This window comes from Cherax quadricarinatus, unplaced genomic scaffold (genome assembly GCF_038502225.1).
Source record: "Cherax quadricarinatus isolate ZL_2023a unplaced genomic scaffold, ASM3850222v1 Contig1643, whole genome shotgun sequence".
Lineage (NCBI taxonomy): Eukaryota > Metazoa > Arthropoda > Malacostraca > Decapoda > Parastacidae > Cherax > Cherax quadricarinatus.
Genome location: NW_027196669.1, coordinates 59,202 through 82,258, shown reverse-complemented (window position 1 = coordinate 82,258; position 23,057 = coordinate 59,202). Strand labels below are relative to the sequence as shown.

At 40.2% G+C, this 23,057-nt stretch overlaps 1 protein-coding gene across 1 annotated transcript; it reads left to right on the top strand.

Moving 5' to 3' along the window:
* Nucleotides 1-152: 152 nt before the first annotated feature.
* LOC138850981 (traB domain-containing protein-like) lies at nt 153-17,504 on the top strand (the record flags this gene model as incomplete). Its single annotated transcript, XM_070081089.1, is given in 3 exon segments — nt 153-258; nt 6,210-6,396; nt 8,766-17,504. Coding segments are annotated over 2 exon segments (287 nt in total), but the record flags the coding sequence as incomplete, so codon positions are not given.
* Between the last annotated feature and the right edge of the window lie 5,553 nt (nt 17,505-23,057).

Here is a 23,057-nt window from a genome sequence, read left to right as displayed (position 1 = left end):
ATTCTATTTCAAAATTGGGTTCATTATTTTGAAACGCCCTGTATTATAAGGAAAATATTTTACCGTACATCTGTTTACAGTTTTAACAAATAATCTCTCTGTATACATGTACTGTACTGAAGAGCTTGTTTAACTTGACTGTTGTGTTACAGGACTCTCCCCTCGAGTTGTTGTTGGTGTGGTTGGGATTGGCCATGTACCTGGCATTGTGACTCACTGGGGTAAAGTCACCGATGCTGATATTGCTCCTATCATGAGGTTAGTCAAATTTCTAATTCTCTAAGCACTTTCTCTATCTTTAGTTTTCTTGTGTCTTGTAAGTGACCTTCAGATGTGATATGCTTGAGTGTGTGTACATATTTTTCTTTTAGATTTTGTTCTTATATGTATCCCTATATTGCAAGTTGTATGAATATACTATGCCAATTAATAATTAATTTTTCACTTCAGTGGCATGAATGGATGGGTGGGTTGGTGGGCGAAGGTGGGATGGAAAACATTTCAGTCATCCAGTCACTGTGTTACAAGAAGTGTGCTGTTCTCACAGTTCAGATTATCCTCCTTCAGAGTGCGGACACTGTACTTCTCACATCCAGGACTTACTGTATTTCGCAGCCTATTAGACGCATTTTTTTTTTCCATAAAATGTCTCCAAAAACCACCCTGTGTCCTATAAACTGAAGGTCAGTGATGGGAGCTATAAGTTTGGGGTAGGGGGTGGGCTGTAGTTCTTCGGGTTGTGTCCGATGCCGAGCCATTGAAACTAAAACAAGTCTTCTAAGCTGCGAAATATGTTAAGTCTGGCTAACCAGTTTTCCAGAATCCTTTTATACAGTTCTCATTGTTAAAGTACAGTGGGTGGCACGACCCCAACATAATTTAATGTTCAAAGTAATATCCTACCCTGGTTTATTTGTCGACGAGACAGAAAGTTATACAGTAAGTCCTCGACTTAAAAACACATTGAGAATTTTCTGTATTGTGTATAATATCATTATTATATATTTACACAATGCAGAAGGTCCCAACGTATTTGTAAATTGATGGCTTTCTGTATTATGAATATTATACACAATTCAGGAGATCCCCAATAAGTTTGTAAGTCAAAGACTTGCTATACTGGCCTGGCAACTCGGTGAAGGATGTACAGTGGTCCCTCACTTATCGTAGTTCTCGGCAATCATAGATTTCGGAAATCATAGGGCTATTTTCGTATAAACATGGGCTCACTTTTCATAGGTTGACTCGTGAGTCATAGTTCATCCGGGACGTGTACCCACGGCGTGAGCCGGGGCGGCAGCCAGTCTGGCATTGTTTACCAGTGAGCGAAGGTCCCCTCACGTGCTCCAGCGAAATATTTCATAATATTCCATTTATTTTAGTGCTTGCAAGTACAGTGGACCCCTGCATACCGTTGGCATCGCATAACGTTAAATCCGCATACCGATACATTTTATCGCTAAGATTTTGCCTCGCATACCGCTAAAAAACCCGCTCAATGCTATTCGTCCGAGACGCGTCTATGTGAGGCCTGAGCCAGCCTCTCATGTTCTGCTGGTGGCATTGTTTACCAGCCAGCCTCCGCGGTAACATCCAAGCATACAATCAGAACATTTCGTATTACAGCGTTTTTGGTGATTTTACCTGCAAAATAAGTGACCATGGGCCCCAAGAAAGCTTCTAGTACCAACTCTGTGGTAAAAAGGGTGAGAAATATTATCGAAATACTGTGGTACCATGGTCAACTGCTGCTGCTGCTGCTGCTGTAGCACCGTCAGCTGCTGCTGCTGCTGCTGTAGCACCGTCAGCTGCTGCTGCTGTAGCACCGTCAGCTGCTGCTGCTGCTGTAGCACCGTCAGCTGCTGCTGCTGCTGTAGCACCGTCAGCTGCTGCTGCTGTAGTACCGTCTGCTGGTGCTGTAGCACCGTCTGCTGCTGCTGTAGCACTGTCAGCTGCTGCTGCTGCTGTAGCACCATCAGCTGCTGCTGCTGCTGTACCACCGTCAGCTGCTGCTGCTGCTGTAGTACAGTCTGCTGCTGCTGTAGCACTGTCTGCTGCTGCTGTAGCACTGTCAGCTGCTGCTGTAGCACTGTCAGCTGCTGCTGCTGCTGCTGCTGCTGTAGCACCGTTGTTGGTGTGGCTTATTGAGAATACCAAGAAACAATTAACCCCAGAGGGTTAGCCACCCAGGATAACCCAAAAAAGTCAGTGTCATCGAAGACTAACTTATTTCCATTGGGGTCCTTAATCTTGTCTCCCAGGATGCAACCCACACCAGTCGACTAACACCCAGGTGAACAGGGAAAAATGCCTGGAACTAGTGCTCATATTGGTGAATTTAAAGCCAGCAAAGGTTGGTTTGAGAGATTTAAGAATCGTAGTGGCATACACAGTGTGATAAGGCCTGTTCTGGAAGAAAATGCCAAACAGGACCTACAGTACTCAGGAGGAAAAGGCACTCCCAGGACACAGTGTCTCATCAGTCATTGCTGCATCTTCAATAAAGGTAAGTGTCATTTATTCTTCATTTAGTAGAGTAGTACATGCACAATATATATTGTGCATGTACTACTCTACTATTGTGCATGTATCCTTCTCTTTGTGTGTAGGAAAATGTATATTTTATGTGGTAAAATTTTTTTTTTCATACTTTTGGGTGTCTTGCACGGATTAATTTGATTTCCATTATTTCTTATGGGGAAAATTCATTCGCATAACGATAATTTCGCATAACAATGAGCTCTCAGGAACAGATTAATATCGTTATGCAGGGGTCCACTGTACTAAATAAGCTACCATGGCTCCAAAGAAAGCTCCTAGTGACAAGCCTGTGGTAAAGAAGGTGAGAAATACGATTGAATTTAAGAAAAACATCATTGAACAATATGAAAGTGGTACAAGTGCGGCCGAACTGGCCAGGATGCATAAGAAACCCTACACAACCATATGTTCCATAGTGGCCAAGAAAAAGGAAATCAAGGATGCTGTTGTTGCAAAGGGGGGGTAACTATGCTGACAAAAATGAGATCACCAGTACTCGAAGAGGTTGAGAAGTTATTATGGGTGTGGATAAATGAGAAACAATTAGCAGGAGATACTCTTATGACTTCGATTATTTGTGAAAAGGCTAGGCAGTTGCACAATGATCTGGTAAAGAAATTGCCTGCAACTAGTGGTGATGTGAGTGAATTTAAGGCCAGCAAAGGTTGGTTTGAGAGATTTAAGAACTGTACTGGCATACACAGTGTGGTAAGGCATGGTGAGGCTGCCAGTTCGGACCACAAGGCGGCTGAAAAATATGTGCATGAATTCCAGGAGTACATAGAGGCTGAAGGACTGAAACCTGAACAAGTGTTCAATTGTGATGAAACAGGCCTCTTTTGGAAGAAAATGCCAAAGAGGACCTTCATTACACAAGAGGAAAAGGCAATGCCAGGACACAAGCCTATGAAAGACAGGCTGACGCTAATGTTCTGTGCTAATGCTAGTGGGGATTTCAAAGTGAAGCCATTAGTAGTGTACCATTCTGAAAATCCCAGGGTGTTCAGGAAAAACAATGTTATGAAAAGTAAATTGTGTGTGTTTTGGAAATCTAATAGTAAGGCATGGGTCACGAGGGAAATTTTCGTCGAGTGGTTCAATGAAGTGTTTGGCCCTAGTGTGAAGAATTACCTCCTGGAAAAGAAATTAGATCTCAAGTGCGTGCTAGTAATGGACAATGCACCTGCTCATCCTCCAAACTTGGATGACCTAATTTTCAAGGAGTTTGGGTTCATCACAGTAAAGTTCTTGCCCCCGAATACCACTCCTCTCCTCCAGCGCATGGACCAGCAGGTCATTGCAAACTTTAAAAAAAACTATACCAAAGCAATGTTTCACAGGTGCTTGACTGTGACCAATGACACTCACTTGACCCTAAGGGAATTTTGGAGAGAACACTTCAGCATCCTCCATTGCATAACCCTTATAGGTATGGCTTGGGAGGGAGTGACTACCAGGACTTTGAACTCTGCCTGGAGAAAATTGTGGCCAGATTGTGTCGACAAGAGGGATTCTGAAGGGTTTGGGACTGACCCTGATGAGCCTATGTCTGTTGTAAAATCAATTGTGGCACTGGGGAGTTCCATGGGGTTGGATGTGAGTTTGGAGGATGTGGAAGAATTGGTAGAAGACCACAACGAAGAGCTCACCACTGAGGAACTGCAAGAGCTTCAGCAGGAACAGCAACAGATCGCAGCTCAGAATCTTGCTGCAGAGGAGGAGGAAGAGAGATGGAAGATGGTGCCTTCTTCAGAAATTAAAGAGATTTTTGCTATGTGGGGTAAGATGGAAAAATTTATGGAGAAACATCACCCTGACAAGGTTGTTGCAAGCCATGTTGGCAACATGTACAGTGACAAAGTCTTGGCCCATTTTAGGGAAGTTTTAAAGAGACGCCAGAAACAGAGCTCTCTGGACAGTTATTTTGTGAGACAGGACTCCAGTGACTCTCAAGGTGGTCCTAGTGGCATTAAGAAACAGAGAAGAGAAGCAACCCCAGAAAAGCAATTGGTACCTGAGGTGTTGCTGGAAGGGGATTTCCCTTCCAAACTATAAACAATCCACTCTCTCCTCCTCCTCCAGTCTCCCATACACTAAGAAGAATCTCCAGTAAAGGTAAGTGTTATGCTGTTAATGTTTCATTCATCATTTCTCATTGTATTGTTTATGCACTACATGTATATTTCAGGAACGGATTAATTGTATTTACATCATTTCTTATGGGGAAAATTGACTCGCAAATCGTAGATTTCATTAATAGTAGCAGCTCCAGGAACGGATTAACTACGAAAAACGAGGGACCACTGTATTAGGATTTCCTGTGGCTACTGACTGCATCCTAAGTGTTTCAGGGCTTGTGTGGTGGAAGGTTGTGTGTGTGTGGTCTCCCTGTACTGGGTGGTCTTGAGGACTGAGTTTGTCGGACATTTTAGGCTATTGATGAATTAATATGGGCATGAAAAAGTTGCTCACACAAGAGACAATTTCAGAGATCGTTGGATTACATAATGCAGGCTGTCAAAAAAAAAAAAGAGAGGAAAATGGAAGAAGTACAAAAGAATTGCATAGTAAAAGGGTTAGTTGGTGTGTTCGTCTATGTGTTAACATTCGATGGTAATAATAATAAATGGGAAGTACAATGCCTGCACTCTAAAGGAGGGGTTCGGGATATTAGCAGTTTGGAGGGATATGTTGTGTATCTTTATAGGTATATGCTTCTAAGCTGTTGTGTTCTGAGCACCTCTGTGAAAACAGTGATTATGTTTGAGTGAGATGAAAGTGTTGAATGATGATGAAAGTATTTTCTTTTTGGGGATTTTCTTTCTTTTTTGGGTCACCCTGCCTCGGTGGGAGACGGCTGACTTGTTAAAAAAAAAAAATTAATAATATAGTAACAATTGCTCTGGAGTGCTTTAAATGTCAGGTAACAAAGAGATATTAATATTATTATTATTATTATTATTATTACCATTGACATGCCTTGTTCACTGACTTTAATCATTTCTTAAGATGCCATGAGACAGAGAATGTTAACACTGACGAACACACCAACTAACCCCTTTACTGTGAATTTCTTTTGTACTTCTTCTATTTTCCTCTTTTTTCCTCTTCCAAGTGCTGCTGCTCTTCTATCTTGTACTATGGGGTGCACAATAAAGTACAAATATGCAGTCTTAGAGATTTTAAAACTAGTGTACTGAGTGGTTATAGGAAGGAGATTGAGAGACTTGACACTGAGACGCTGCATTGCCTGTTTCCGTGACTCAGGTTCTCGTACAGCATGCAATACTGACTCGTTGGGGAGAGCCTGTCATAACCCAGAGTTGTCAGCAAACGAGTACGTCAGTAAGCAAGGAAAGGCTGTAATGGTAATATTCATGGGAAGTGCTGTGCATATAGTAAAGGTCATACAGTGCCTTGGGAATAAGTTTTCAGATTTGAATCCAAGGAAGATGAGCATGACTGTTGAGAATGCCTTCACTTTAAGGGAGGGGTTTGGCATATTGGCTGTTTGGAGTGACATCTAAACTGTCATATATGGGCACCTCTGCAAAGACAGTGATTGTGTGAATGATGGTGAAAGTGTTTTTTTATTGGGTCACCCTGCCTCAGTGGGAGACAGCTTATGTGTTGAAGTAAAATATATATATATATATTTTTCATTTCAGAATTCCTCCTCAGTCTCTCTCGAGTAAAATTTTGAAAATTACGTTCAAAATGTCCATATACGGTCTTCTTGGTTACGGCGTGTACAAGTGTTTACCAACTACGGCAAAGTCTGCAATCAATTCATCTGTCCAGTCAGCAGTCACATCTGTTTCAAGTGTTTTACCAATATGGAGAAAATAAGAGAAGGTAAGAATACTGATAGTGTTTATGATGGTAAAAGTTTCTTTTTTGGGTCATCCTATCTTGGTGGGAGATGGCCAATGTTAAAAAAAAAGTCTTGCTGTAAATGTTATAAAAATCTAAAGTAATTGGCATATGTAATGAATAGTTAAATGTAAAGGATATGGAAAAAGGATTTGAATATATTTGTATGTTCTCTAGAAGTAGAATATATGTGTTCATTAATGTAAAACCAAAATCTCGCCATATTGTTAAAGTGAGAAATTGTGTTACAGGAGTTAAACTGACTTTGTACTTACTGTGGTTAACCCTTCATCGCGCAATTGGTCCGAAAATTTGAAATTCGAACTGAACTCCCTATGGTGGATAGAGTAACTCAATACAAGGTCACTGATCCCATATAAATTGATTTCTGATGGTTAGTTTTCGAGCAATTGCTAATCTCTGGAGACCGAAAATATTAGGCTGCTCCCGACAAAGGGATTAAAAAATTTGATGTTGCAAAACTTGCAATTGTTAATAAAACACACCAAAACAATTTTTTAAATTTAATATACAAACAGACAATATAAAAAACATAAATGGAACTTGAATCAAAACATTTTTTAATTGTTACAAAAATATAAAAAGGAAGCAAATCTCAACAATGACAAATTGCAAAGGGATGCAACTTTCAATCCCTATATTCCTGAGATTCATTTGGATGACCAATTATTCTATATTGCTAATTGATGGTATGGTAGTCGCTGAAGCAATTTCTATCACTCTTTATCCAGATTTACTTTGCATACAGAACACTGGAATGAGGATGTGACCAATTTCTTCGAGTGGCTGCAATAGTTGCAATCGTAATACCTTACTTTTTCTTCACTAATTTCTGTTTTTTGGCTGGCCTTTCTTCCTCCTCATCATCACTTGACACCTGTGCATCCGGTGGCAAGTATTCATCACCACTATCCAGCAATTCTGGTTCATCTACCTCTGCTTCTGAGTCACTCTCTTCAGAAACGCAGACATACCTCGACCTGCTGGTGGACTGCTCCCCATAAAACAACTTCTCATTGATCTGGAAGGACAATAGAAACCTCCTGTATAGATCCAGACCACTACAGAGTTCATATATGCAATTGAAATTTTTTTATAAATATTTATTTGAGTAAAATTGGACATTCCCGGAAACTCGTGCAAGACCGAAATAATTCGGTATAAAATGTTTGCACTTTTTTCAACTGCATGCTACACTCATATTATGCTTCACACGGACTTTAGGTATATATCAAAATATGCCTAAACTATTCATGTAAGCACTAAACACAACAATCAGTACTTACCGACATTGTAGAATGTATAATCCAAGAGTAGATTAGTAAGGGTGGAGGGAAAAATGCGTGTGTGGGCGGAGCCAAGCCACCAGTGTTTATATTTTGATCTCTCAACCAATGGGAAGGCGGCAGAAGCGAACTGTACTTAGCTGAAGAGACTCAGGGAAGGCTTGTGATTGGTTGGAACTAAAGAACGGGAAGCTGGCCACGCGGGGCGTGAAGTATGACACGCGCCAAAAACACGTAATCAATACCGAATTTATCCGGACCAACACGATAAAGGGTTAAGTTGATATGGTCGAGGGCATACAATTTTAAGGATACAAGTTTAGTTTCCAGCACTTCTTATGCAACATGAGAGCTATGTTACTGTAGTTGAGACATTAGTACAAGCTGAAGGATACAACTTGAGTTAAATATTATAATTTCAGCAAAGGTAGTTGGTGAGGCAAGCGAGAGTGCTTATCTTAGTGGGTAATTCATTTAGAAAATGATAATGTTCAAATTTAAGTGCAACAGATTTATTTACTAACTCACCAGAGAATAAACAGAAGGCACTGAAAAAACCCATGGCTCAACTATCTCTGTAGAGACAAAACCCACTATCGCAATATTGTATAATGAAGTGTAGTGTGACCTAAGTGTAAGTAGAAGTAGCAAGACATACCTGAAATCTTGCATGTTTATGAGACAGACAAAAAACACCAGCAATCCTACCATCATGTAAAGTTAGAATATATATTATCTAATTTATTTATTACAGGACTTCTGAGTTTTCTCTAGATTTTTTTTTTTAAGTTGTCCATCTCCCACCTAGGCAGGGTGACCCAAAAAGAAAGAAAATCCCCAAAACTAAAATATCTTCATTTTGGTAGTTTTCTTTCTTTTTGGGTCACGCTGCCTAGGTGGGAGACGGCTGACTTGTAGATTTTTTTTTTTTTTCAGCAAGTCGGCCGTCTCCCACCGAGGCAGGGTGACTTGTAGATATGTGTACCATATTATTGTTAGTAATTTTTATACCCATAATTAAATTGTTTGTTCTTTCTTCTTCAGAAGTTATTGAAGAGACCACTGAATCAACAACAGGTGAACATAGTACAAGTTCATTGCAAACAAAAGATGTGGAGAAAGCTGTGACTCCTCAGTCTATAACACTTTCACAGAATATAGTTGCAAAGAAAATGGCCATAGTCAACCAAGAAATAGAACATATCTTTAATTCTGAGAGTGTTTTTAATGTAAATAAATTTGAAAGATCATACCATAAGCACAAAGTTTTGCATGGGAATGTCGATACCGAATATAGTAGAAGTGGTGATGAACTGATGAGCTGTCAAAGCAAGCAGGAGGTTCAACAGACTAGTAGCCTCAAGCAAGTGTTGAATGTCCAAGAGAGTTTTCCATCATTGCTTAATAGCAAGACATGCTCAGCTGTTTCTTGTTTAAGTGACAATCATCTTGTCTCAAAAGAGTCTGATGCTACTGCTTTTTCTGGAGAAACTGGTGGGTTGTGCATTGCTTCCAGTTCTAATGTCAGTACTGATGTTTGTGAGAAGGATATTTTTAATTTCAGTTTAGAAGAAAGTGCTTTAAAGTTAGATCAGACATTTGAACAACCTGCAAAAAAGAAAAAAATGTCCTGTTTGAAAAGTTTATCTGCAGTGAAGGAAATAACATTGCATCAGAGTGAAGATGAATATGATCATGTCACAACTGGTCTAGTTTATGCAGTTACATCATTTCCAGGTTCTGGCATAGACCAAAATGATTATATGAATGGCTTAATTGAGGGCTGCAGGTGTATTGGGGTTTGTTCTGAAAGCTGTGCTTGCACTCAAGTTAATGGGTTCCCTTATGAAGATGGGAAGCTGAGGCTTGATTATGAATCTAGGCCAATATTTGAGTGCAATGATGATTGCAGTTGTTCAGAAAATTGCCCAAATCGTCTTACACAACATGGCCCGCTTACTGGGTTAAAAATTAATTTGATTCCAGAAAAGGGATATGGTGTTATAACATCACATTTTATTCCTAAACATGCCTTTGTATGTGAATATGCTGGGGAGTTTATTAGTGTAGAGGAAGCTCAGAGGAGATTTTCTAAACAAGGTGACAAAGAGTCAAATTATATCCTGATCTTAAGGGAGCACACAGTAAGTAGCACTTCTCAACCATGGATTACAATAATTGATCCAACTGTTGTTGGAAACATTGGCCGTTACATTAATCACTCTTGTGATCCTAATCTAGTGGTGGTACCTGTTAGAGTGCACAACATGGTTCCCATTGCAGCCCTGTTTGCCAAGAAAGATATTGTTTCTGGTGAGGAGCTTTGCTATGATTATAATACTGAGAATAAATTTGTGGTAACACATTCTCTTGTGGATAATAGCAGTATGAATGTCAGAGAAGCTGATTGTTCATTAAGTGTAGAGATAGCTACAGGAGAGAGAGTAGTTTTGCCTTCATGTAGCAGGAGTGTAAAAGGTACTTCACAATTGCAACTCGATCGTACTTCCCATAAAACTGTAAGTAAGTTATGCTTGTGTAAAGCAAAGAACTGTAGACGTTTCTTACCTGTTAATGATACATTATTTTGACTATGAAAGTTTGAGAATATTTTTATGTAATTGTTGAAATGTAGCGAGATATATTTCTTAACATTTGTAAATCTAGTTTTTCTTGGCTTTTTTTTCTTATCGCTTTTACAGGTTTTCTTTATAATGGTGAAACAAAAAAAAAAGATTGTTGTATAAATTTAATATATGTAATAGTTTTAAAATATTTTTATCTATACCCACAGCATTAAAGTGTTATTACCACATTTTTATCTCATTTAATTTCTGTTGTGTTTATCTTTACATCCAGTTACGTACTTGCACACTTGTCTTCTGTTGCTGACCTCCATTTACTCCAATTAAAAATGATTGATTTCCTTTATCTCACCCCACATGCAGCATTTTTTAACACATTGCAACTTAGTATGTTTTCTGCTGCCCTTCCGAGTTTAGTGCTTCAGCTTAAATGTAATATTAATGCTATTCTTTTCCTTTATTTCCCCCAAACTTGCAGCATTTTTCTAATATATAATGCAACTGCTCTATAGTAAAACTTAGATCTAGATGACAATTATTCCCATTTCTGTTTTTGGAGGAAATTTTGTTTCCATTCCAATTTCCTTTAAGAGTTGGATAAAATAGTTTTCTCCAGACTCGTGAAGTAAAGTGCAGTACGATGCAAGTTGTGGTGACTCTCGAAACCAACCATACCAACAACTTCCACACCATTGTATTACAGTATTACTAAATATTTCTTGGTTATTACTTCTTCCAATACATTTGTCTTTGATGAATGTTTGTTTAGTATGGTTATGGCGAGTTCTTGTATATTTGGTACAATTTGGTTAGGAAATATGACCTATTTTTACCACCGTTGACAGTAGGTGTTGATAGGCAACTGTGGTGGTTGATTCTGCCTGCCACATGTTTGCACAGGTATTGTACAGGGCCACATTAATCCTCTCCATGCACCTGCATATCAACAGGTAACAACCATTACAGGTCGGCCATCACTAATCCAGCAATTTGTTATCCAGTTCCATCAGTAATCTGGCACTAATTTCGGCTAGCATAAGTTCAAATTTCATCATTATACTAACTCAGAAATTGTGTAGATGGTTGTAAATCTACAGCAGCAAGCCAGTGGAGGAGAAAGCAGTTATGAAAATGAGGAAGATGTAGCAGAAAGAGTCTAGTGATAGGTTAATTAAGTGTATTTTAACCTAACCACTCTGTAATCCGACAAACTCACTAATCTGGCACACTACAGGTCCCAGTGATGCTGGATTAGTGATGGCTGACCTGTAGTACATTTTGTAAGGAATTGTTATATTTTTTTTTTCCGATGTTGATGTGTTGGCATGTGATTGTGGTAGTAAATTCAGGGACCAACGAGCATAATCATTTTTTTTTATTGGTTCAATTTCAATGGAATTATTACTGTGAATTAAGCAGCATTTGAAACCTAGACATTGTGTTTGTAGTGACTTTTTTCCTTACAGTTAGATAAAAAAAATAGCGCCCCATTTTATAGGGCTTAAAACTATCCCTCCACTACAAAATTGGTAAGACTTGCAGTGTTCTAATTGACATCAGATGAAAGATAACGAGTTAGGTAATCTAATTACGTGGACGTTTGAGTGAAATGTCAGATTGCATTATACAAATTGTTGAAATATTTTTTTTTTAAGGACTTTTTGGGAGAAAAATTCAATAAAAACAAAACGGTAAAACATATCGCAAACCTTCTACGTAATTCAATAGAACTATCATTCCTCAGTAACGTGTGAAAAAATCATGATGCTCCTATAAATACTCTGCATGAGAGGGAAAGTAATGTCAATAACTTATTCCTTAGTTATATATAATTATGTTTTCTGTAAAACTCTACGGTTATGGCGCTCCAAATCTGAGCGTGTTGCACCCCTCCATCCTTTTTCACAGCCCTCAGGCAACTGAGCCACATCCACTCTGTGCTCTTCACTTTAGTCCTCACAGAAGTTGCCATGTAGAGTATTTAGAATGAAACAATCATAAAAATCGTAATTTTCGGAGTAAAAAAAAAATAATTATCACATGTCCTTCTCATGACAGCAAGAACAAAAAATTACATTTTTGGACAAGCATTCTTAGAAATATGATAGAAACAAGCTGATTGCATCTACATGTTGCTAGAATTATGCACTATTTTTTGATAAGAAAACATTTTTTCCATAATTTTTCAGTTTAAATTTTTTTATCACTCCAAAAATGCTCGTTGCTCCCTTAAAGTACTACCATACAATTGTACAGGGTCTGCTAGTCCTCTGCATACACTTGCATATCAAGTTGGAAACCTAATCGTTTTTTTCCAGTATGTCCTTCAGTCCAAATAGCTATTTCATGTAACTCATAGGTTTTCAGGAACATAACCCACACGTTAACTGGATTTCTTACATACGTAAATTGTGATTAACCATGGCATGTAAAGCAAGTGCTGGTGTTCAAATGAAGCATGTGAATATAACTCGCCTGACATGGAATAAAAGTAGTTCTGGGTCACCACTATGACCATGGCAAAAGAACCTCATCTATCCACTATAAGATAGGTAAGTAAAATTAATGTGCTTTTTACCCCTCTATTTTCATTGTGGGTTCAATGCATTGTGCAGTGTTTATTATATCTGTAAATTGTGCAAACAGTCCTGAAATATGTCTAGTGAAGTCCTGTTTTTGCTACTGTTTATATATTCGGAATTACCTGACATCTGTCATTTTTGGACACCATCTCCCTGCCTATTAGTCTGTTGTATCAAGGTTTTACTTTATAATAAATAAAATTTTAGGATCTGGTGAAAGTTAGTAATAGAATTCTCAAAAAAGCAGTCAGAGGTCTGTTAGTATATTTTTTTTTGTAATGGCTGTAAGTGCAGAGTGATGCATTCATGACATCTTTTAATAATTTTTTTACCATTGATGAACTGAAAAAAAGATGTTTGCTAATTAATGGAGGATTTAATAAATGCTGCACTTGTGCAACATTAGGGTATCTTCATTCAGGAAATGTTTTGCTAACCAGTGGCGGCTTCAGTCTAGTGCAGAGAAAAGTGGAAGATTAGGAGGAATTTGAGGTAATCAGTCCCTCAGCCTGGAGCCAGTGTGTTCAGTCCATCAGTGGGGGATTTATTATTATTTGTAATAGTAATGTGCTGCATCTTGTAAATGCCATTCCAAAAATTGTGTTTTCCTTTAAAGTTTCTTATTTTTTTTAGGTCCCCTTTGCCTCCCAACAATCTGGGTCCACACAGATTTGGCACATTTTTTGTAAATATAAGAATTTTCATCTAACCCTGTTTTGTTAACCCTTGGAAAGTACAGTACTTTCAACTTTTATAGGTATTACATGGTACTGCTGGCTTATAGTATATGGTATTTGATATTTGTTGATGCATGTACAGTACATGAATCAGTAGCTACGTGGTTGGGAAATACAGTACATAGTTCACTTATTGTAGATAACTACACTGTGTATACTTTTTAGCCTTCCAGTATGTTGACTGTATACTAATTTTTTTGCAAGTTTATTATTGAATGTTTGTTCTGCCAGTGTTTGCCATGAATGAAATACTGCACCCTAATGTAACTCCTATTTTTAAAACGGGACAAGTCGTTACCGTCAAATTACCGCCCAATAAGCCTGACCTCAATTGTAGGCAAATTACTAGAGTCAATTATAGCTGAGATTATAAGAAGCCATCTCGATAAGCATAGCTTGATTAATGATACTCAGCATGGATTCACAAGAGGCCGGTCTTGTCTAACTAATTTATTAACTTTCTTCAGTAAAGCTTTTGAGGCTGTTGAGCACAATAAAGAATTTGATATTATTTACTTAGATTTTAGTAAGGCTTTTGATAGAGTTCCGCACCATAGACTGTTAAAGAAAGTGGCAGCTCATGGCATTGGGGGAAAAGTGCTCTCGTGGATCGAGTCATGGCTCACTGACAGGAAGCAGAGAGTGTCCATAAATGGGGTTAAATCCGAGTGGGGATCTGTAACAAGTGGCGTTCCACAGGGATCAGTCTTGGGCCCGTTGTTGTTTATAATATATATCAATGATCTTGATGAGGGAATTACTAGTGATATGAGCAAATTCGCCGATGACACAAAGATAGGTAGGATAATTGATTCAAACGTAGATGTTATGGAACTTCAGGAGGATTTAAACAAACTCTATTCTTGGTCAGAAAAGTGGCAGATGCAGTTCAATGTAGATAAATGCAAGGTTCTGAAGCTTGGGAGTGCCCATAACCCTAGTACTTATAAGTTAAATGATGTAGAACTTAGCCATACAGATTGCGAAAAGGACTTGGGGGTTATGGTGAGCAGCAACCTTAAACCAAGACAGCAATGCCTAAGCGTACGTAATAAGGCAAATAGATTACTGGGATTTATATCAAGAAGTGTAAGCAACAGAAGTCCAGAGGTCATACTGCAGCTTTATACATCATTAGTAAGGCCTCACCTAGATTATGCAGCTCAGTTCTGGTCTCCGTATTACAAAATGGACATAAATTCGTTAGAAAACATTCAGCGTAGGATGACTAAATTAATACATAGCATTAGAAATCTTCCTTATGAAGAAAGATTGAAGACTCTTAAGTTACATTCACTTGTTAGACGAAGAATGAGGGGAGACCTGATCGAAGTGTATAAGTGGAAGATAGGTATTAATAAAGGGGATATTAATAAGGTCTTGAGGATGTCTCTCCAAGAGAGAACCCACAGTAATGGATTTAAATTAGATAAGTTTAGATTTAGAAAGGACATAGGAAAGTATTGGTTTGGAAATAGGGTAGTTGATGAGTGGAACAGTCTACCTAGTTGGGTTATTGAGGCTGGGACTTTGGGTAGTTTCAAATTTAGGTTGGATAAGTACATGAGTGGGAGGGGTTGGATTTGAGTGGGACTTTCACATCAGAGCTTATTTCTTGGGTGGCATTGAAAATTGGGTTGGTCAAATGTTTTGTTAGTGGGATGAATTGTAAAGGACCTGCCTAGTATGGGCCAGCAGGCCTCCTGCAGTGTTCCTCCTTTCTTATGTTCTTATGTACCTTAAGTATTTGAGATTGTACATATGTTATTACAGTATTAATTATCTACTTGTACTCCATACTTTTATTATTTACAAATCTGAATGATTTTTACCAGGTTTACTATTACCGCTGTTTTCATTCAGCCCAACTCGTGACAGTGTGAAATGGAGCATTGACAAAGACCAGACTGAGTACTTAATTACTGTATGAACCATTCAGGTTTAGTCCTTTCTTGAAAATAATAATAATATTTAGTCTTATTAGTTTCAAGCATTTTTTCTGTTTACCTGGCTGTTGTTATATGTGTGGGGCATACAGTGTCCTCTGGTCAGGTAATATTTTAATTATTTAAGTTTAACAAGCTAAGGTTATATTTGATGAAATAAGGTTAACCTATCTATAAACCAGGGTATGGGTAGGGATTGAACTTGCAGCTAGGGAGTCATAAAACTCCAGCTCGGTGTGTTAGCCATTCGGCCAACTGGCTGCAATACTGGCTAATGCGCCGATCTGGAGTTTTACAACTCACTAGTCACGAGTTCAATCCCCGCCAGTGCCATGGTTTGTTTGCAATTGTCTCATTATTTCATGAGTCTTAACCTAGTTATTGTAAAACACAAATCACTTTGATAAAAACATGCAAAGCAAACTGTTCAATTAACTTCATTGCCTCTCATATGTTCATTCAATCACTTATCAAATGTGTTTCATAATAGTGTAATTTTTGAGATCAATACAAAAAAGTTACTTAATATGCAAGAAATATATTTTGTCTTTAATGTAAGAAAGATTTGAATGACTTAGAAGTCTCGTATGTAAATAAAATAGTTTCATATATTGTAGTTTCTATTTGTAGAGAACTGTTTCTACTTGACTATGTACAAACATGAATATGCAAACTTAGGTTTTTATATGTAAGTTTTGAATTGGAAAGTGTTTTTCTTGAAAATACTTAGATCTGTTAATAATGTGATTAAAATAGTTCTTTAATTTGATTAATCTTTATAAAGTTAAAAGTAATCAGTCCTAGAAAGTGCCTGTTATTAAAGTAATTGTGTAAAATAGGTAAGGGGAGTGAGTAGTGAATTACCTTTTGTAGTATCCTAGCTCTTAAGGCTCTTGATCTAGGGAAACAAAGCTACATTTGCTACCTTGGATCAAACCAGATTGTCTCTCATTCCTCATTCCCCAGGTGCTGTATGACCCCTATGGGTTTAGCACTTTGCCATAGAAAATAGAGTGCAGCTTGTGATAAATAGTTGCTATAATCTAACGTTTAATTAAGTCCTTTTTTCAGTGTTTTGATCCTGAAGGTTGACTTAGAGGTTATATGCTATCTTAACCCAAGAGAGGCATACAGGTATACTTCTAGGAATATCCTTCATCTGTTATACCCAGGTATGCCATACCCAGTGAGGACAAATGTTAAAATATGATTGTTGTAATCTGCATTTGTTGTTGGTATTGTGAAATTTGTTAAGTAACAATCATTGAAGTGAATATGAGGTTTTTAACAATTACATTTCACATCCCACACCCTTGAATGCTTAACTAGGGTTCAAAATGCTTCTCAGTGTTGTAGAATTTTATGCCTCTTGTCACATCTAAGTTGAGATTTATCCATACCAGTATTTTAAGATTGGGAGATTAACCCGTAAACGGTCCAAACATATACATACGTATATATGTTTTTACCGCTAGTGCCCCAAACGTAAATATATGTTTTATGTGTCATACATTTAACATTGCCACGATAAGCCTGAGTCGCCTAGACATGAGAGAATGGGTGTGTGCACTCACTGTGCGCCATATTAAAATAATTGGGGATGCCTGGGTACCATATGCTCTTTTTTCCTATTAAAAACAAACAATTTTTTTTTTCTCAAAAAATTTGGGGCACTACGGTGCCAAACGTATATATACATTTGGACCGTTTACGGGTTAATCTGTTATCCTGTTTTCAAGACCACTGGCATTCTTTGTACCCATTAGTTAAATTGTTATTCAGGTTTATTACCAAATATTAAATATGATATTGAGAACTTAATCACTTAAGTGAGAGAGTGTTGAAACCAGTCTTTTATGCTCAAGAAATCATTGTCTAAAATCTGTTTATGTACAGTATTGGAAAGTTACTTTTAAATAAATTTTACTTAGAATTTTTTTTATTTAATGCACGGATACACGAGGTTCTAATATTGCCACTTCATGTTTAGGGTCTTTTTGTCACTTCTTTTTTTTTTTTTTTTTTTTTTTTTTTTATAAAGGGGTATTGGTATTTGTAGATGTCATGGGTCATACTAGCTGGGATTCTTTGTTAATGTGGCTGCTGGTGTGAAGGCTATGGTGGCACAGTATGTCCTTGAAAGGTTTAGACTTTCCCCATGAATCTAAAAATATGGTGACTTTAAGAGGTGATCTCAAGTGTTTGACATGCATTATGATCACTTGGAATGGGAGGTGGTGTTGACAAACTTAAATCAGTTGACATGTTTATTGGTCTTGACTAGGATGTGTATTCCCTTCCAAGGGCATCCTTTGCCCCAGTGAAAGGGTTCTTTATGCCAGGAATGGGACCTCTTGTTCCCTTCATTGGATTGAATCGAAATACCCCTAACCTTATAATATCTCAATTTTACTTTATTAATGGGGAAATTTTCCCCTTTGATGGAATCAAATGCCTAGAGAGAGGGAAGAGACCATTATCAGCACTGTTGTAGCATCTGTGGTCATGCCATGTGATGGAAATTACATCATCTTAAAGAATGACGCCTCTTCAAGGGGGGCTCCTTGGCGTGGTGAAGAGGCTCTTGGTCTGAGGAATTAGCCCTGTCAGTCTTCTTCCTCAGACCGAACCTAATTACCCCCCATTCTCCCCTCCCCTATCCCATCCTCCCCTTTTTCCATTCCTCCTCCTCCTCCTCACCCCTCCCTTTTGCCCTTCCTCTTTTTAGCCTTCGTGATTTCTCCCACAGGCGGGCTAGTTCCTAGGTAGGGGAAAGGACACCGGGGTCCATCCCATTCCGTTGAGGTTTCTTGGCGGTGGCGTAGTTTGCCGTGGAATCTGGATTGCCTAGGGATGTCCCGATCCCTCTCCGGTATCCCGGAGTAGCTTTGGGTGTCTTTTGGGCGACGGGTGTATCTTTGGAAGCCACCTTTCGGATTCCGGGGGTGGTGGCTGAAGGAGGTATGCTTTGTGGCGGATATCCGGCCGCCCTCTCTTTTGTCCACCGAGGTAGCTCGGCAGATGTGAGGTTGCTATCCCAGATTGCTGATTTACTGGCATGAAGGGTAGGGTATGGCACGGGTTCCATGCTGCATCTGCGCTACTAGCGGTGTCGAGTCCTCTTGGGCGCGGAGGGGGATTTCCGGCCCTTTCATTCCTCCTGGGAACTATTCCTCCCCGCTCCCCCCTTTTTTTATTCTTTTTTTTATTTTTATTTTCTTTTCTTCTTTCTTTTTTTTTCTTAAAAACAAAAAGCAAAGGAGTAACCTAACCATGGCAGCCCTAGTCCATGAAACCACTACCCCCGGGCCCCTTCTTGATACCGCACCCCATTCTGACCCTGCCTTGTGTTTAGACCACTCTTCGGACACTCCTGATGCCCCTGTACCTCTTGCTGGTGCTGTTTCCTCACCCGCTTCAGGTACCGGGGCTTCGACTGACTCCTTCGATTTGTCTGAACTCCGCTCTCCTTTGACTATGCTTCCGGCTTCTCCCTCTACGGTACGGCAATTTTCGAATCGCCCACCCATTTCCTGCCGGACCAACTCCGGTCCTACTCCTAAACGCCAACGTCAATCTCCTGATGATGCTCCGTCGTTACCTTCCCATTCTACTCGGAAACGACCGACACGTCAAGCACTCCCTCTCCACGCTCAGTTTTGGACCACACAATGGACTAAATTCTTTACTTTAAGACCAACTTCTTCTTCTGCCTACCTTTCTGACCATAGTATTGCCAAAGCGCTCCTGCGTCATGTTGGCAGAGATATTTCATTTCACACTCTCAAGAGCGGTACGCGCATCGTCACTGTCCAGAATGCTACCCAAGCTCATGATCTTTCTCTCCTTTCGAATATCGATACTACTCCTATCACTATTGAAAAACATCTTTCTCTCAATTCTTGTAGTGGTACTGTCATTCTGCCCCATACCATAGTCCAACAGAATTTCCAGTCATGTGGCAATGACATTTTTGAACAGCTGGAACTCCAGGATCTCCCAATCCTCAAAGTAGACACTTATGTCCTTCCTGCCCGGGGGCGGAGACGTTACCCTTGCAATGTGGCTCGTTTAACTTTTGACAGCCGAGAACTCCCGTCCTCTGTATATGTCGCGGGACATCGGTTACAAGTTCGAAAGGTGATACCTACACCGCAACAATGTAGAAATTGCTGGCGTTTTGGTCACCCAGCGAAATATTGCAGATCTATGGCCGAATGCCCAGTCTGTGGTGCCGACGACCATTCTAATACATCTTGCAGTCAACCTCCATCTTGCCTTAATTGTAATGAAGCTCACCCTTCGTACTCCCGCCGTTGCCAGGTCTACTTAAATGAACGTGAAATCCATTGCCTCAAAGAGGCAGAAGGTCTCCCTTATGCTATGGCAGTTACTCATCTCCGCCTCCAAGGGAGACTACCCCGTGTTTCTTATTCTCGTGTTTCCAAACGTCCCCCCACTTCTGGGGTCCCATCTTCTGCAGCCTCCTCTGTTGTTACCCCTCCCATAGCCACTACGGCATCTAATCCTTTTGCTGTCCTTGGCTCTGACGTCCCGACTACAACTCAGTCTGTTCTCACATCTTCGCGTCCTTCCTCACAAGCCCCAGTATCGACAAGACCTCGTACGACACCTAATACCAATCGCCCCTCTACTCAGAAGTCCAAAAAATCCACATTGCTCAAATCTTCTTTGCCCCTTCCTTCCCTTCTTCCACCTCCACACTTTACCTTTCCAGTCTCTGTACCTAGTTCTTCCCCTCTCTCTGGCTCTATTACAAGTGTGGAGATTCACCCTCCTCCTCGTACTATGCCTTCCACCCCCATCCCCTCCCAAGTTTCTCCCTCTTCTGTCACCTCCCAGGTTTCTACCTCTTCTGTCCCCCCCCACACTTCATCTCCAGTCCCTTACACTTTTCCCTCCCCCTCTACTTTGGTACAGTCCATTACTGTCCCAATCTTTACTCACCCTCCTCCTCCTATCTCCAATATGGTTTCCCATACATCTTTGAATTCAGAAACACTTGAAGCCATTTCAGAATATATTGCAGAGACTAAACCTTCAATGGACACTGATTCACTTCCTGTTCCTTCTCTTCCCTCTCCTCCATCTTCACAACCCCATTCTTCGCAACGCTCCGTTCCTTCGCTACTTGAACATCTTCCAATGCCACCACACGTTGACTTTTCTAACCCCTCTAGTCCGTAGGTGCCTTTACCTACAGATTCCTGATATTTTCTTCATCGCCAATCATGGCCTATTTACAGTGGAATATCCGCGGCCTCAGGGGTAATCGGGGTGAGCTTCAGATGTTGCTTTCCAGGTTTTCCCCTGTTGGTGCTTGCTTACAAGAACCAAAATTACACTCGGCTGTTTTCCAACCTATCTCAGGCTATAATTTATTGTATTCTTCGGATCCTTTCTCAGATGGGACCTTTAATGAAAGTGCCCTTCTTCTACGCAATGATATTCCGTACTGTCAACTATTTGTCCATACCTCGCTGCATTACACTGCAGCCCGTATCCACTTGAATAAGTGGTTTACAATATGTTCTTTATATCTCTCTCCTTCTCGAGCATTTTCTATCCCAGACTTTGCCTTTCTTGTTTCATCCTTACCACCACCACTTCTGTTACTTGGTGATTTTAATGCCCACCATTTCCTCTGGGGGGGGGTCTCATTGTGACTCACGTGGCATTCAGTTGGAGGCTTTTCTTGCCTCTCACCCCCTCCATGTTTTAAATACGGGTACTCCCACCCATTTTGATCCTCGTACTCATACTCTCTCTTGCATCGATCTATCAGTCTGCTCTTCCTCCACTGCACTAGACTTCACCTGGTCTGTTCTACCAGACTTACATGACAGCGATCATTTTCCGATCATTCTTACTTCTCCTTCCTATTCACCACCTTTCCGTAGCCCTCGCTGGCAATTTGATCGGGCAAATTGGGATCTTTACTCACACCTCACTGCTTTTAGTGAGGTTCCTTCTTCATCCTCCATTGATGAGCTCCTACACATCTTCTCGACATCAGTTTATACCGCAGCTTCTCATTCTATACCCCAAACCTCAGGCAGGCATTCTCAGAAGTGCGTGCCTTGGTGGTCTCCTGCTTGTGCTCGTGCAGTACGTTTGAAACGTGCTGCATGGGGCAGGTACCGGTACAATAGAACCGCTGAGAGACTTGTTGATTTTAAGCAGAAGCGTGCGATCGCTCGCCGTGTCATCCGTGAAGCTAAACGCACTTGTTGGCGAGACTATGTTTCCACCATCACCTCTGCTTCTTCTATGAGTGCAGTCTGGAAAAAAGTGAGGAAATTGAGTGGTAAATACTCTCCTGACCCGGCTCCTGTTCTACGGGTCACTGGTGTTGATATAGCAAACCCTCTCGACGTTGCCATTGAACTTGGCACACATCTGGTCCGTATTTCCCGAGGGCTCCATCTATGCCCCTCGTTTCTTTCCTCAAAGTCTGCCAGAGAGTTAGTACCCTTGGACTTTTCTTCTCTCGGAGAAGAACAGTATAATGTGCCTTTTACACTTCAAGAACTGGAGGCAACGCTCTCAGCTTGCCGATCATCGGCAGCTGGGCCTGATGACATTCATATTCGTATGTTACAACATTTACATCGGTCAGCCCTTGTAGTCCTCTTACACCTCTTCAATCTTATTTGGGCACAAGGAGTTCTTCCCCAGCTGTGGAAATCTGCCATTGTTCTCCCTTTCCGCAAACCGGGTACTACAGGACATGATGCCTCCCACTATCGCCCCATCGCTCTTACAAGTGCAGTTTGCAAAGTGATGGAACGCCTCGTAAATCGACGTTTAATGTGGTATTTAGAGACTCACAACAGTCTCTCCGCTAGTCAATATGGCTTTCGTAAGGTTCGTTCTACCATAGACCCCTTACTACGCTTGGATACGTATGTTCGTAATGCCTTTGCGAATAATCACTCAGTTATTGCCATATTTTTTGACCTTGAGAAGGCATATGACACAACTTGGAGGTATAATATTTTGGCCCAGGCCCATTCCTTAGGCCTCCGAGGCAATCTACCATCCTTCCTTAAGAACTTTTTAACTGACAGACATTTCCGTGTTCGAGTCAATAATGTTCTTTCCCCGGACTTCGTCCAAGCTGAAGGTGTCCCTCAGGGATGTGTTCTAAGCACAACACTTTTTCTCCTTGCTATAAATGATTTGGCCTCTGTTCTTCCACCCAATATTTGGTCATCACTCTATGTTGATGACTTCGCTATTGCTTGTGCAGGCGCTGACTGTCACCTTATTGCAGTTTCTCTCCAGCATGCGGTCGACCGTGTTTCCACTTGGGCCACCACACATGGGTTTAAATTTTCAAGTACCAAAACTCACCAAATTACTTTCACTAGACGCTCTGTTATCTCCGATCATCCTTTGTATCTCTATGGCTCCCGTATCCCCGAACGTGATACAGTCAGGTTTCTAGGCCTTCTCTTTGACC